At 41.5% G+C, this 15,815-nt stretch overlaps 1 protein-coding gene across 1 annotated transcript in view; it reads left to right on the forward strand.

The window, feature by feature from the left end:
• Positions 1-15,078, forward strand: part of LOC128303284 (zwei Ig domain protein zig-8-like) — a 43,298-nt gene extending 28,220 nt beyond the window's left edge. Inside the window, exons 2-8 of the mRNA XM_053040185.1 lie at positions 2,261-2,329; positions 11,341-11,666; positions 11,953-12,069; positions 12,365-12,458; positions 12,660-12,787; positions 13,714-13,882; positions 13,982-15,078. Coding sequence (XP_052896145.1) covers positions 2,263-2,329; positions 11,341-11,666; positions 11,953-12,069; positions 12,365-12,458; positions 12,660-12,787; positions 13,714-13,882; positions 13,982-14,085 — 1,005 coding nt within the window. The 5' untranslated portion in view covers positions 2,261-2,262 and the 3' untranslated portion in view covers positions 14,086-15,078. The remainder of the gene's footprint in view (positions 1-2,260; positions 2,330-11,340; positions 11,667-11,952; positions 12,070-12,364; positions 12,459-12,659; positions 12,788-13,713; positions 13,883-13,981) is intronic.
• Positions 15,079-15,815: the final 737 nt, after the last annotated feature.

The raw sequence follows: 15,815 nt of genomic DNA on the forward strand, positions 1-15,815 counted from the left end.
TCCTTTTGATGCTTCGATGGAACGCTGCCTAGTGCCTGCGGGGGAATTATCGAAAGCCAGATTCATCGTGAGCATGATGTGCTGTGCATCTGGTGCGATAATCATCCTTCCATTTGATCTCTGCAACACATCAAACACTCGGCGCGTAGGGAATGGGTTGATGATAGTAAAAACAGTGAAACGATATCAGTAAAGCAACAATGAAACACTTTAGCCTTGCTCAGTCGTAGCGCATAGATCGGCCACTCTTGATGCTACGGGGAAAAAGTGCAACTTTGAGGTGGCTTTTCTGAAGGAATAACAACTCAACCGGTATTAACCTTTAGCTCGGTCGATGTTCGTGAGCTGATCAAAAGACTCTTTCATCTTCTCGCTTGCTTAATTCGTGCAACGTTAAAAGGTATAACAAAAAAAAAAAACGAAAAACCACTCTTTTATAGAAGGTCTACGAAATAGTAACTTTGTTTTCCATTGTGCACTTGCCCATTGCGTCCATGGAGCTGCATACAGCTTGCCGTACTGAGTCTTGGACACACAAAAAAAAAGGACACAAAAACAATGGTGAAATGCTGAAAGTCAGTCAAAAGTTAATTCGATTTGTGTTCCCTTTCGGACCTGCATCGATGGGGGTACCAATCGGGGAGTTATGGTGCGGAGTATGACGCTTCTTGGTAATAGCAATTTACCTCATAGAATTCATTCGTCCGAATGGTTGGGTTTGATTTGGCAAGCACCGAAATTCACTGAGAAAATATGTACGAAAGAACTACGCTTTTCATTGAACCCGAGAAATCAGAATGCATTTTGTTAAATAAAAGAATTCCTTCAGTAGATGTGGCTTACTTTCCGTATCAACTGGCCAGCCTTTTTGGGATGGGTAGTGATACTAAGTGATCAACTATCGCTCCAACCAGCAAGTTGGCAAAGGCGTGTCATGTGGCACGCATTGTTAGTGACCTTTTTTCTTTCAATAAATTCCGGAAATATAACCATAACGGTAAACCAAACGATAACTTTCAGTAAATGACCTAATTGTAAGGATAGTTGTTGGACAAACGCTACCGATACAATACATCCACTTGTTCGACACAAAAGGTGAAACGGGCACCAACCAGAACCTCAAATATGTACTGGCAGAGTACACAATTTCCCACATGCCAGGTTGAAGGTGAATTCCTGCTCGCTCTTATGAAACCTGAAATGTGCGGTTAGGCTGAACGATCGTGAGCTCGGGAAGGTACCGACAAACGTCTATGAATGGTTTTGTGTAGCGTGTGTAAAGAATGCAGGTCAACCGTTAGCCGCTAATGAGTTTCCGGTGTGGATGTAAAATTCAATCGAAAACGACCTCTGCAACGCTGTGAACCACCAACCTGACAAAGTGTGTGAGCATCCGCACACGTAAGGTACGGCACCATCCCTAGCTGGAAGTAGTTGTATAACAGTGAGCCACTATACAGTCACACTACACCATGAGCAAAATTCCATTCGCAAGAGGGAAAAATACATCCGCAACACGATAATAACCGTTGCACGTCGAAACAGGAGTATTTGAGTATTGCCTGTCACGCTGCCGCTTCCTCCGGCCATTTTGGGTTTGCGTGGCACACATGTGAGTGAGGTCAGTTCCTCCCGGCATGCTTCGAAAATGATCATCTAGTCTAGATTTAGGTTTTTCTTGTCGCTTTTGCCCGATTTTCCGTCTGCGCTCTTGATGCATGATGCATGATATTCTATTTGCTACTCGAACGGTGCCGGTGCTGGCGAATGTTGTCACTCTCGACAGTCGCTGATGGCGACATCCCTGTGCGTGTGACATTAGCCAGTTGCACAATCAGCGAAACCGTATTCTGACGGTGCCGTCGCACGAGTGGCAGCCGTTGGACATGCTGATGCAATAAATCATTCAAATGTTCTGCATTGAATTCTGGGGGCCGTTGACCGGGGCCGGAAGGGATGCAGGTTGTCTAGTGTTGTTTTCAACAAATTTTCATTCGTGTTATAGATTGTCAGGTTGCTTGAAGGATGCTCGATAAAAGGAATAAAAAATGCGGACGGTGATTGTGTGACGGCTTGTAGCAGATGTTCGGTTTTATTATTTAACTTATTCAATTTGCATGATACGTTTTGTTGTGTTGGTTTTTTTTTGTGTTGCTCTAACAAGCTGAGTGTTTTAATTGGTTGCTGCGTTGAGGTAGCTGTGGTACTGTGTGTTTTCGTACATTTATTATCTAAATTGTTTCCCTTCTTCTAATTGCAGCTATGGCTGGTTGGCGCTCTCAACAGGGAATAAATATACTGTTTCTTTTTATCGTGCATTTGAATCATGGTAAGGAATTGAAGAATGTTTATAGCTTTTTCGATTGTTTGGTGTTCGGTTAAACACCATTTTTAAATATTTTTTTTTTATAGTTGAAAATGCAATTAGTGAACCAATGTCTTTACAATTCACAGTTGTTTTTGTACCTTTTCACTCATAAAATGTTGGTATAACAGAAACCTTGTTTAGCTATCAATTACTAAAGGCGCATAATTAAGAAATAGAAGTGTTTTTAGCGTTAAAATGTGTAATAATTCAAATATCGAAACAAAATGTTGTTTTTACTAACAAGAACGAAATGCTCTGTTGGGCTGCTAAAATAAAATACCGAAAATAAATATATCCCCTAGTCACATGATACACAATATTTTGGTAAAACAACGCTCACTGCAACCGTCCCGAAAGCAGAAAGACATTCGTCACCATACTATTTGCGTAAAGCCGAAATGTTGAACAATCTTTTCAGTGGGCACTTTCCACCTCCTTGGGGACACATGAGCTCCAAAGCCTATCGCTACCGAAAATGTACCGCATTTTGATTTATTAGCTCCGATTGCCCTTCGGTACCCAAAGACCCGGGTTCGGTGGTACTGCCACGGTTGGTGCATTCACTTTCCCTCGAGCTATTGAAATGAAGCAGAATGAAAAGAAAGCAAACAAATAAACGTACCGGCATGTTTGCCGATCCTTATATCCACCCGGCTACATCTTTGTGTGGTTTTAAATCGAAATAACAAAATACCACGCAGGAAGCATTGTTCGCGCTGTTTGTCGGTTTGAAGCCGAGGACCGCGCGGCAAACGGCAAACGGGAAGATAGTGCGGGGTGAAGGCGAACAAACAGGGAGAGTATGATGCACTGCAGAGAAAGCGCATTGGAAATGAAGCATGAAGCAATACTGCTGTAATCTGCTAAAAACCATCAGCATTCGCGAAGGTCAACTGTGCCGGTTTGGCACAAAACGACCGGGTGCCTCCATTGGGAGAATGGGTTTTAAGTGAGGTTAGGGTAGTGCGTTCGTTTTTCTTCCGTACGTATGTTTGGCTTGGTGGTGCTGTAGGGAAAATTTATTCATCATTCGAGTGCCGAGAAGTGTAGGTACTTTATCATTCTAGCCTTTTGCTTTGGTGGTTGGTGGGAATCGGTATTTGTTTCGTTTTCAGCTGGATTTGCTAAGTATAATTAAAACAGGTCGTGAGGAACATCAAGTGCAAGAGCTACTAGACACAAGATGTTTCGTTAAGTTAGATGAGAATTTAATAACCAAAAACCTTTTTGGGTAAATTTATCTTTTTTTCTTTTTTAACAAACATATAGAGAATGAGAAAAATCAAACAATAGAATAATTTTTATAGAAACCCGTTTATTTTAATCTAAATTAAAATTGGCAAACAAAAAAAAATCATCAAAACAAGTACTTACCTAATGCATTTCAGCATTTAAACCTCTTTCCGGTTCTGTACCAACAAGAAACATGCGAGTAAAACAGCTTCCAAACATGGGAAATGTCTACTGGCGCTGTAGGGCGAGAAACAAAAAATAACAGCTGAAAATAAAAGATTCCAGGAATTTCAACCCTTTTTGTACGCACTCCATATGTGCTACAGAATGGGAGTCTCGGGAAACACTGGGAGAACATATCCAAAAACCCACTCTCCAGCTGGTGGTATGCGAACGTGTTTCGGAGGGAATGGAGCTTTCTGAGTTTTTTCCCGCCCTGTTACCCGAACACCGAAACCCACAAGTAGCAAACAGAAATGACAGGAAGTGATAACGCCAGATAGTCGGAATCAGATTTTGATGGTCTGGGTGCGGCATCAAAAGAATGGATTGTTTTTTTGTTGTTGCTTCTTCTTCTGCGGTGCTGCTCACAGCTTTTTGTGCCTTGTCGTGATTGAGTCAAGAAGAACGGTATCGTTTGTTTTAGCTCCCCTTTGCAGGGTTACTCGAAACTATGCATGTGCGAATTAATTCCGTTTGATTGATATTTATTATTGTGAGCACTATTTTTGAGCATTATAACATCTATCTAACACACCTTTTGGGTGTGCAAGCGAAAGCTTATAAGCTTGAAAAAATAAAGTGTCTAATTTAATACGCCACAGCGTTACCATAGCTATCGTTTACTTGTACCCAATAATGCCACATTCCGTTCCATCTAGTGGGCATGTCTTTTTACACAACGTCTGCCAGAAAAGATAAAACAAAGTTGGTGTGAATTCTGAAACATCAACTTGCTACTAACTTATCATGCGTTTGCGTCTGTTAGAATATCGTTTTTGCCGCTTAGATCCATGGCAGGAAAAGGAAAGAAAAAACCCCGGATTGCCTGCGGTCACAACATACGGTTGGCTTTCATCCGACTGGCGTCAAAATTGAATTTGATCGCAGAACAGAACGGTGCACCATCAGTTTTTACTGTTACTGGCCGCGTTAGGCTGAGCCAACGTGTTGATGTTAGCATCGCTGTGTGCGCTTTACTGTTACTCCGTGTGTGTGTGTGTGTGTGTACCGTGGGCTTTCTTCGTTATTCCGTGTCACACGTACAGGCTGAGATTTTCAGATCGTGTGACGCTGGGACCGTAATCTGCGTTTCGCACAATACGAAATCATTTTTCCATTTAACCAAAACGTGAACATTTTCGAGCGATGAAATGGAAAAAAAAAACTGCCGAAAAGCTCAACGCGGAATGGTCATTTGAGAATCGAGGAAACAAATTGAAAACACGTCAAACCATCATCAAATGTCTTGATGCGCTGAGGCGCAACGATTTTCGGAGTGGAATTAGTTTTTGTTTGTGTTTGTGTTTATTCTCATCTCGTGTGGCGATTCCGATGGGAAAACAGAGTACTAAAAATTATTCAAACGGCTAACGAAAACGGGTAAAATTCACACCGAAACAAAGCGCAGCCTACGTTATCTTTCATCAGTAACGTCACTAGAATGATTTATTAATAGCCATTTGTGCCTAACGAGTGGACGCATTTTTTGGTGAATGGCTTTTGCATTTTGCGTACGCCTGCAAGAATGGGATTTAACTGGGGCAGGGAGGTAATTCACACCATTCGATTGACTCGTTATGGTTCGTGAATTCACAGTTCCATAAAACTCGGCATGCGTGCACGCAACGATATACACACTCACACAAATGGGGTGTAATTTAAATAATAATGGCTCATTCCGCTTCCGTTTTGCCTTTGGCGGGCACGAAACGAAAGGAACGTTCAAGCACATGAACATTCACTTTTGTCGTCCATTGTACACGCAAAGCTGCTTTGCATTCGGGCTAAAGGAAGATGGTGGGCTTCCGGGGTTTTTTATTGTTGTCGCACCCATTTTCAGTACCATTTTTTTTTCGTGTGTTGGTGTTGTAAAGCGATACGTTCGTGCTAACGTTTGCATTGGCAACACACCCTTCAGGACACGTGTGAAGTGTGTATCCGATACTGGGAACTAATTTCACGGTTCCCGTGAGATTCATGTGTGTGATCATGCGATGGAGAAGTCTAATTAATTTGAAATTAATTTGGTGGTTCCGTGTTTGTAGTTGTAATTGATACGATCGCTGTTTGTTTTCAATTTGTGTGGGTGGGAACTGTGTTTGAGTTACAATTATACGTATAAAAAAATTCAAACGGATGAGTAAGGAAGGAATGTTAAAAGTTGTTGATTTAAAAAGGAGAAAAATACAGAAATAACCAATTTAAAATTTGCGGGTGCGGGTATTACTACATCGCTTGCAAGTTGTTTTAAATTTATTGTACACTTTCCAAAGAAACCTTCTTAACAAGATTACTGGGCGAAACGTGACTCACTAGCAGTTATGTAGCACGCCCATGAAATATCGTCCGGCAGTATATAAATCGTGAGTTAATAAGACAAAAACACATTACGCAAACGAAAGAGTTCCTGCATTAATGGAAAGGCAAGCAGAAAGCAAAATCCGAATCGGAAACTCCGCGTTCGGACATTATTTTTTTTTTTAACAACTGAGAATACAACTGGTACACACGATCGTAAAACCATTTGTCTTGTTTTTAACGAACATTGTGCAGATATCTAGGTTCGGTGAAGCAAAAAAAATGAGACTCGAACAATGGCACCGGGAATATTCATGAGCCCCCCGAGCTCCAAAATCTAAGAATTGCGTTCGTTTCCATCCACAATGTGTAAGCAGAAGGCTTGCATACATATTTTGTCTCGCAGTGACCTTTCGGAGTCGCTGTGGAGCCTTCGGGATCCGTGGCCATGCCCGTCGAAATATTGCGGTAAGTTCCGGAAAGTGAAAGAAACTTAAAAAGGATCACCGGAGATGGAATACCGACACGCTAGCCGTAACCGTACCGCACTGCCAGTTAACGGGGGACAAAAGGTTCGGGCGGGTTATTTAAGGCCCAAACCCGGGCCGTTTCTACAGCACGGTGTACGGGGTCCGATGTAATCCTTTTATCTGTTATCTGCTTTACGTTCGCCGTTCTGAGCGGCATACAATGCTGGCGATGTTCAGCGAGGGTCAGCAGAAGAAAAGCTTAGCAATTCCACCGAAGGTAGCCATCTTTTAAATGTCGGCACAACATGCAAGCGATGTAACCGCGCAAGAATGAAATCTTTTACTCGACAATGGTCTTAACAAGTGGAACCTTTTTTTTGTTTTGTTTTTGCATCCTAGAAGCGAAAACATATGAATATTAATCTACGGTTTTAACCCGTCAGAGTGTAGGGTCACTTGCCCGTTTGTGGCGAACAATGGGCACGTGTTTTATGGGTTATGCTTGACGGGAATATTTTACCTTCGTTTTTCATAAGTTTGTGCACATAAATAAGTATTTTAACGTCATAGAGGAAGGTAACATAAACGTAGGAAATTAATTTTCCGTGAGTTTGGTTAGGTAAGCGTGTAAATTTACATATTGCCTTATATGAACTGTAGATGGGTAATATTTAAGGTGGGATAAACGTTATTCTTAATTATGCATGATCTACGAAGCAATTGGCATTACAATCGAAAGAAGATAAATGGGAATCCATTAACGTTACCCATTTTACCATTTATCGAGTTTCAGTCGAGAAACGAAAACATTTTTATTCTGCTAAGCCCACGAGGGACTCAGGAAACATGGAGCTCAGTTTTAGTATTCGTTGCTAATTGTATGACAGCAGCTTTCGCTTTTTAAAAATAAATCCACCCACTTGAACCTTCAGCTTGTGTAAACGTTTAGGCATTTTTTGCTTAATGTAATTTTGCGTAACGAATAATCGTGCTATCAGACGGTGATAATTGTCTCGGGTTCATTTCTCCGAAATTTTCATAAAAATAGCTCAATACTGCAAAAAAGCTACGTTGCTCCGAGATACTTCTGCGCTCATTTTGGCTTTCAAATCATTTGTTTGTTTACAAGCCGGTTTGTGAGTGTTTTTTCATAATTTAAAACAGAGTAAGTGATAAATAAAATAAAAGTAAGTTTTTTTAAAATATTATTTACTAGCCATCGTCATCATCATCCTCCCACCGATGGGATCTTCATCATTCCGCAGGATGGTATCCTGCCGCTGAGAAAAAAATTTTATAAATAAGATAATAAAATAAATAATAATTTCTCGACGCAACTTAAAATGACTTGTGTTTATGAACACATGACGGCAGAACGACAGCCAAAATTGAGTTACTTTATACACGCGATGAAAACGGGAAGCAGTTTTTATATATTGACTTTTAATCGCATTTCATCGAAATTGCAGGAAAAAAATACGGAGACTTTTTCTCCGAGACAATTGTCACCGCACGATAGCACGGTAAAGCGCTTAATTATTTTCCTGAAAGTATGCAATTCGCATGTACAAAAATGGAACATAAGCTTAATAGTATTTTGTTTTGATTCGTTTGGCTGCTACTTAATGAAATTTTGTGTTCGCTTTTTGTTGTCTAATCTTAAAAGTTACGTTTCAGAAAAAAACATAATCAATGCTATTCATATAATGTTAATACAAAAATTAGATAATGACTTTTGAAAAGTGTTTGTTGTGAATCTCACGAATACATTTTGTTGATTCGTCAATCAACTAATCCCACCGATCGAAATTGGGGACGCATAACATTGGAGCCTTTAATTGAATTTGTTTGATGCCAATTTTGACTACATCCAATCGTATCCATCCCAATACGATTTACGCCACTTGCCTGGCACCACAATGAGCACATAAACCACATCAATAAATCTACCGCTCGATCGATTGAAGGGCCACAGCTGTTTGCGATACTCTTGCCGTGGCTGGCTGTGGTGAGTGTTTTCCGTTAATTAACTGTGTTGCCTGCTTGTCCAATCCCTCCAATCGGCTCCAGGGTTGCCATGCAATCGCAAACACGTCTGCCAAACGGGCCTTCGACAGCTGCGTATCCACTGGGGATGTGTTCCAGATTTGAGATCAACAGTCCCCGGTGGTTACTGTGGAGATTGCAACAATCCACTCGCAACCGAGGCCGGTATTATGGCGATATCAGATTGATTTTTTTCCGACCAGATTTTCCTACAAATGGTACCACACCAGATCGGAATCGTCCATTTCCGGAATTGATAATCGATAGGAAAGTGTGCATGTGTGTGTGTGTGGGGTTTACCTTCCCGGAGGGCGCTTTTCCGAACCGAAATTACGGGGAGCTTAATTATACGCTTATAATCGTTACCAATCAATTTGGGAGTTTGACGTTCGGCCGTTCGGGTTCCCTGTGGGTTAGAGCGCATCAAAAACCATCCCGGCCGTGCCCTTAACGAACGATTCAATTTGGTGCCAATTTTACGATCGTACACAATTAACGGCACAATTTTGTTAACTGTTTGCAGTCAATTGGAATTAAATTACGGGTCTGATTAGGAACTCCATGCCGATGAGGATGTTTACTCCATTAGAAAACGGCCTGAGGTGATCCGATAACGTGCGGTTCTAGTGATAGGAGGGAATTCTTTCACAATCGTGTACCATACTTTATGGCACTTCTTAAATCATCGTTATCTTCTGTAAAAGTTTTGAGGCTACTAAACGCGACGATAACGATATGATGATTAATGTAATTTATAGATGAGTGTAAATAAGACTTTTATTAAAACGTAGGCACGCTTTTCGTAGTAAGTATGCAAGAACCGTAGAGTGAGTTGTTTCAATTCTTAAATATGTGATTTACGAGGTGGTTCGTTTATTGCCTTCGTTCCAGCTGTATCAATTCTTCCCACTGATTCCATTTGTGTATGCGGATTGTGCATCAAGCGCTACACAAAAGTCCATACATCATCGGATGGAATGTATCGTCAATATTTAAACTAACGCTAATCTTCTCTTCCATCTGGGTACCCGAGCTACAATTCCGTACAATCAGGTTGCATTATCGCTACACACTCTCGATTAGCTTGCGACAGTTGATTTATGTTTCGTTATCCGTGATAACATCTCACACCTTACTGCCGAGATGTCACTTTTCACTGGTGTTCGGAGTGTTTGCTCTACTTTTCTTTTTCGTCTATCTAACTGCGACCGATACAGTCTCGTAAAACCGCAACTTGGCTGGCGGGCAAGATTGATATCAACGATAAATTAATTCTCGCTCTTGGTGGCAACGCCACAATACCGGCAAGGGAGTGGGTGGCTGGAAACTCCCAATCAAAAGAAGCTTCCTGAGTTCAGTGTGAATGAAGTGATTCGTTCAGCTGGACAGTTAAGCTCTTTAATACTGCCTGGGAAGAAGTCGTCCATTATGGTAGTTAACACTAAGAAGCTCGAAATGAAACAAGTGGTACGATGGATGTTCTAGCGACCGTTGATTGGTAATTGCTCAGTTAAAAGCTATAAGAACACAAATGAATAAAAAAAAAAACAAATAAATGTCTGAAAAACGCAAGCAAAATATAATCGTGCCAAAGTCCACATTCAATCACTCAAACCACCGCATCGTTCTACCATTGGTCTGAAACAAGGTCTGTGTTGGAACGAGGTGCAATAATTGCCAAGATAGGGTTTCGCCATTTTGGATTTCACTTGACGTTTGGCCATCCGTGTAAGATGCTTAATATGTGAGTGAGCTTATCGTGGTATTAGTGACACTTTTTCCTTGCGTCTAGCCTACTTGTTTACTATATCGCGAAGTTTCACGCGAAGATAGCTTGGTCGTTAGAGTTTTCCTTCGTTTTGATTGCCTTTAGTTCAAACAGGAAAGTATTGATGGTGTTATAAAGTGGTGTGTGGTCATCACCTATTAGTGTTCTGAAACCAAGGGTTGATCACACGGTACCGAACTTTCAAGCCGTACTGTGAACCGGGAGATATGATGAGCCTCATTCTCTTCCTCATATGTGAAGAACCTCACCTACTCGTTGCCATCGTTTTACAAAATTCGATTCTCTGCCTTCTCGTGGCGCTGCTGATGAACACCAATTATACCTAACACCAATCACCGATAAGATCTGCAGATCTTACTCCGGACTAAAATTGAAAAACAGTGATGGTTCGATTTAAATACGAGCTGAAATATGTTTTAGTGCTACTTTCAAACAAAATACAATATTACTTCAAACATAAAACACCGCCAAAGGCGACACAAATTTCCAAATACAATAAATCCAAAACAATAAAATTCTTGTTGCTATAAACGGCCCGTTTAATCAACACAACTACACACAAAACATTTGAATGGAAAAGGGCGTCCAAACGTCAAATCACGTGTAACGAACTTTTGGTTACTTGTCAAATTGCTCTATATTACTCGACCTCGTGCCTACACAGACCTTGGGTCTGAAATCAATTTACGAGCGCAAGCAACACCATTCACAAACTACTTGGATGAGGAAAAGTGTCTCATTTATAACCGACCCACCCGACATACCGATTTCCGTTTGACGCTTTCAAACTGCCAGTTTGTATTTGTAATTTGTATCTTTCCGTGTTTTTTTTTTTTTGCTTCTCGTTCCAAATCGTTCCATTTGTCGATCTACCACCGGCCATCGATTGCAACGCACCCACACCACCCACTCAGGCATCACAAAGTCACTGCAGACCTTCTCGGAGGAACAGTTTTTGCTGGAGCTGAGCGACGATCGGAGTAGCTCACAGGGAACTCATCCCACGGTACGTAGCCGGCCACCGTACCTTGGCAACCTGCACCTTGGCTTTCACCAGCCGCACCACCCAGCGCCGGAAACGAGTGAGAACGAAATTTACGACTCGGACGAAAGTAATCTGCTCCGGACGCCGCTCGACCGTGGGCCACACTTTGATTTGTCCGCCTCGAAGAACATTACGGCGCTGGTCGGGAAGACGGCCTATCTCAACTGCCGGGTGAAAAACATCGGCAACAAAACGGTAAATTTCAATTACTGCACTGCACTGTACTGTACTCCTTTCGACTTTTCTTTCGGTTCCAATTGCCTTTCGGTTCCAGCTTCATTCCAGTGATGATTCCCATCTAGTTTTTTTGTTTGTTTGTTTGTACCGTACGGCGCTGCGTTGCGCAGAGTTCCAATCCAATAAGCCACCGTATGGTTCGATAAATTCTAACCCAGTGTTCCATTTGTTTTTGTGCGACTTCCTGTGCGGTCCATTTATCAACACACGTTAACCCTCCGGGCGTAACGTTCGTCCCTGGTAGGTGTCCTGGGTGCGGCATCGTGACATTCATCTGTTAACCGTAGGTAGATTCACCTATACATCCGACCAGCGTTTCCAAGCTGTACATAATCCCCAAACAGACGATTGGTCACTACAAGTAAGTTCCTTTCCATCCCCATTGGTTTATTTCATTTTTTTTGTTTGGTTTTGTCCCATTCCCATGGGCTGAAATGCCTTTCGGGGGAGGGCAAAAAAAAAGAACTGGCTATATTGACACTATAACCGGGTCTACCCCAAACCATCGATCATTGGAGGGCGTAGGCACGAGCTTCACTGTCAAGAGAGACTGGAGATACATGCCAGGCTTCTTTTTTTTGTTTTGTATCTCTTTCACCTTTTGCCTTTTGGTGCCCTGGAACTAACTAATGCGGTACCGTTCGTTGTTCTTTCAGATTAGATACCCACAGAAGCGAGACACGGGCGTGTACGAGTGCCAGATCTCGACTACGCCACCGGTCGGACATTCGATGTTCCTCTCCGTAGTAGGTAAGCATCCCAAGTGTCTCTAATGGACACATGCCGGTGCGTTTTTTATGTCGCGCGTTTTAGATCCGTGCCCAAATCTGTTTAATGCTTGTCTACGATGCATTCAGCACGCACTCTCGCCTACTTTCGGTGTCCTCTCGTTTGCTTTCTACTTCAACTAACAAAAAACTTTCCACCCACCCCATTTCTCTACTCCACCAGAACCAATCACCACGATCGTTGGTGTGCCGGACCTGTATATCAACACGGGCTCAACTGTAAATTTAACCTGTATAGTGCGGAACTCACCCGAACCTCCCTCAACTATTATTTGGACACACAACAATCAGGTATAGCGAAGGGAAGCAGCGGAGTGCGGAACTCGGCGGGATTATACCGGAATGGCCGGTGGGAATGTTTTAGGCATGGGGTTCGCATGATGCCATGTTTCGCTTCAACGATTCTGTGCTGTTGGGTTTATATTTTATTCGAAATGCGTTGTGATTTATGCTGTGCCATTATGGTGGCATTTGCGTTTGTGTCAAAATTTCATACCTTTGTTAGAAATAGGTCGGTTTATCGGGCAACCGCTCTGTATTGGATTCGAACGGGCAGTGTGAATGTTGGTTAAAATTTAAACCTTCAAACACAAGGTTTGAATCTGTAAGAATAAACCAGTTTCAACATGTGGAAAGGCAATGACAGGGTGATGAGAGGATCGCTCTGCCGAACAATGGAATTCCATTCAAAATTTCTCAAACGCTCAAGCAAACAAATCTCCATTATTATTTGCTTAAGAGCTACTTTGCTATTTTCATTGGATATTTTGTTTTATTTTTTTTGTTCAGCTCTATCACGTTGTTCCATCACTTTACGTTGCTTTTTTTTGTTCGCGCCACAGATAAAATAAATAGATAAAGTACGAAAGAGACTGAAACGAAAAAAAAGGAACCCGGTGGGTACAGTGATACGGAAAAAGGCACGAAAGAATGTGGACTTACGCTTGAATTTCTGTGCAAATTATTCCAATGAAATGTGATGCTTGTGTTTGCTTTCTGCTTTGCTCCACGTCTCTCCACGGAATAATGAATAATGAAGCATCGTGCAATGATTGCACCGGCGGGTCACGCTCCAGCTCAATCTCACTATCGAACCATTTCAGCGTGGGTTGAAAATCAATGAAATTAGAAATAGAACTAATGGAACGATTCGGCGCCACTGATTCTTATTTACTCTGTTTAATATTTTCCTCCACTCGATGGTTCTCTTTCCACAGGAGATCAACTACGATTCACCCCGGGGCGGTGTGTCGGTCATAACGGAGAAGGGTGAAACGACGACATCCTACCTGCTAATACAGCGCGCCCGTACGACCGACACCGGGAAGTACGTCTGTTCACCGTCGAATGCCGATCCATCCACGATCAACGTGCACATTCTGAACGGTACCAGCTGCATTACTTCCAATACGCGGCGTCGCTCTGTTTGCGAAACGGTGCTGTAATGATTCGGTGTTTTCTTTTTTTTCCTTTTCCACCTTAAAGGGGAACATCCGGCGGCCATGCAGCATGGCGGTCAGCTGCGGATAGGAGATCCACTGCACGTGTTCGTCCTCTGGCTGATTAGCTTTTTACTCGGGCGGCGATGAAAGTGCAATTCCGAACGCCAAAAACCACGGACGGGAACGGCGCGGCCACAGCCCTTCCAACAAAACCCTTCCAGTGTTTTAGCCACAAAATGGATCCCACGCACAAATATACAGCCAGAGAGATAGAGAAGGAGAGAGCGAGGAAGCAACCGTGCATCACAGTGTGCAGGCACATCAAAGTGTGCCACGCAAATTAGAGCTAATTAGATTAAATGTGCCAGTTGACCAATGTTGGTGCAGGTGCAGGACAAAACAATGGGATGTGACTGGATGTAGGATAAATTAATTTGCGGTTTTCAAATGGCCAAACGATTGCGGGAAAATATTGTCCGCGTAAACACACACACACACACGCGGACACAGACGCGTGCACTGATTGGCGCTAAATGACGAAATGAGCAGTTACTAATCATGCCAATGATCGATTTCGACGATGGTTGGCAGCATCATAATTAGTCCAAAGCGTTAAATGGGGTTTTTTTTTTTAATTTGAAATACTGGTGCGCGTGTGGTTTTGTGCCGCTCAAGGTTGTTCTATTTGCATACTTGCATACTCGTGTGATTGATTGATTTTATGTTTAGATCAGCTAAGAAAATAATACTGAAAAGTGTTAAGCACACAGATTATAAGGCATTTGTTTTGTCATATTGTTTAAATTGCTGAAAAATTAAATGAATGCAATACTAAAATGTTAATAGGTTCTAGAAGTCATTAGCTTTTGAATAAAAAAAAAATCATTGACACAACAACACAGCCTATGTTCCAGTATTCGCTATAAAATTGTATGAATTCCTTTGTTTAGTTTTGTAAAACGGATTACCTTTGTTTGAAATGGTTTTAATACACAGAAAGTTGTGAACATGCTCACATGTGGCTAGTACCGAGGAGAGCTGTTTGATAAATGTTTTCGGAAATTTCAACATCAAATGTAAGCGAACCGACACGTCAGTCGATAAAATGGGCATTTGCGTGTTTTAGGTAAATGAATAATAAAGAGGAAAACCAATGGTATCATATTTTCAATTTTATTTCCTTTCGCTATATTTTATTCGCATCGAAAGAAATGCAATTCAATGTAAATGCAAACATAATCAATTGTCGAATGTAATTAAATCAAAACTTGCACACAGTTTGGCGTACATTTTCCCAGAATTCCTGTTTGCTTTTATTTTATTCAGATGAATTAAATGGTTTCACCAGTAAACCATATATTGAAAGAAAGTTACTCAACTCTGTCTGTCATGGCTATATCCTCGCCATGACACTTATCATTGCAGTGACAGATACTAGGCTAGAGGAGCTACAGAATCCAGCTTGTTCTTCTTAGATACAAATTTAGTCGAAGGATTACCATAAGATCCAGCATAGACACGAACGATTACATTCGATTGTCATCTGAGTTTTGAGATTATTGTTGATTATTGTTGTCCAATTCGCTTGAATGTCTCACAACTTTGGACAGAGCATACATACTTCCCCAAAGGACAAAGGACTATTCTTGCACGGGGACGATTATTCCTAAAGCTCAAAACCAGGAATAACATATAAAAAATATTGATGAAATATATTCTTGAACATAAAATTGCAATCTTTTTGATATGACTTTTTTGGAAGGGAAAAACATCAAAACCAAGGCCTGTTGTTTTGTGCCATAATTTATGTATATGATCACAAAAAATAAAAACATCATTAATTCTTTAAAGCCTGTTTTTTTTCTAGCAACAAATAG

The sequence above is a fragment of the Anopheles moucheti genome, chromosome 3 (assembly GCF_943734755.1).
Source record: "Anopheles moucheti chromosome 3, idAnoMoucSN_F20_07, whole genome shotgun sequence".
Classification (NCBI taxonomy): Eukaryota; Metazoa; Arthropoda; class Insecta; order Diptera; family Culicidae; genus Anopheles; species Anopheles moucheti.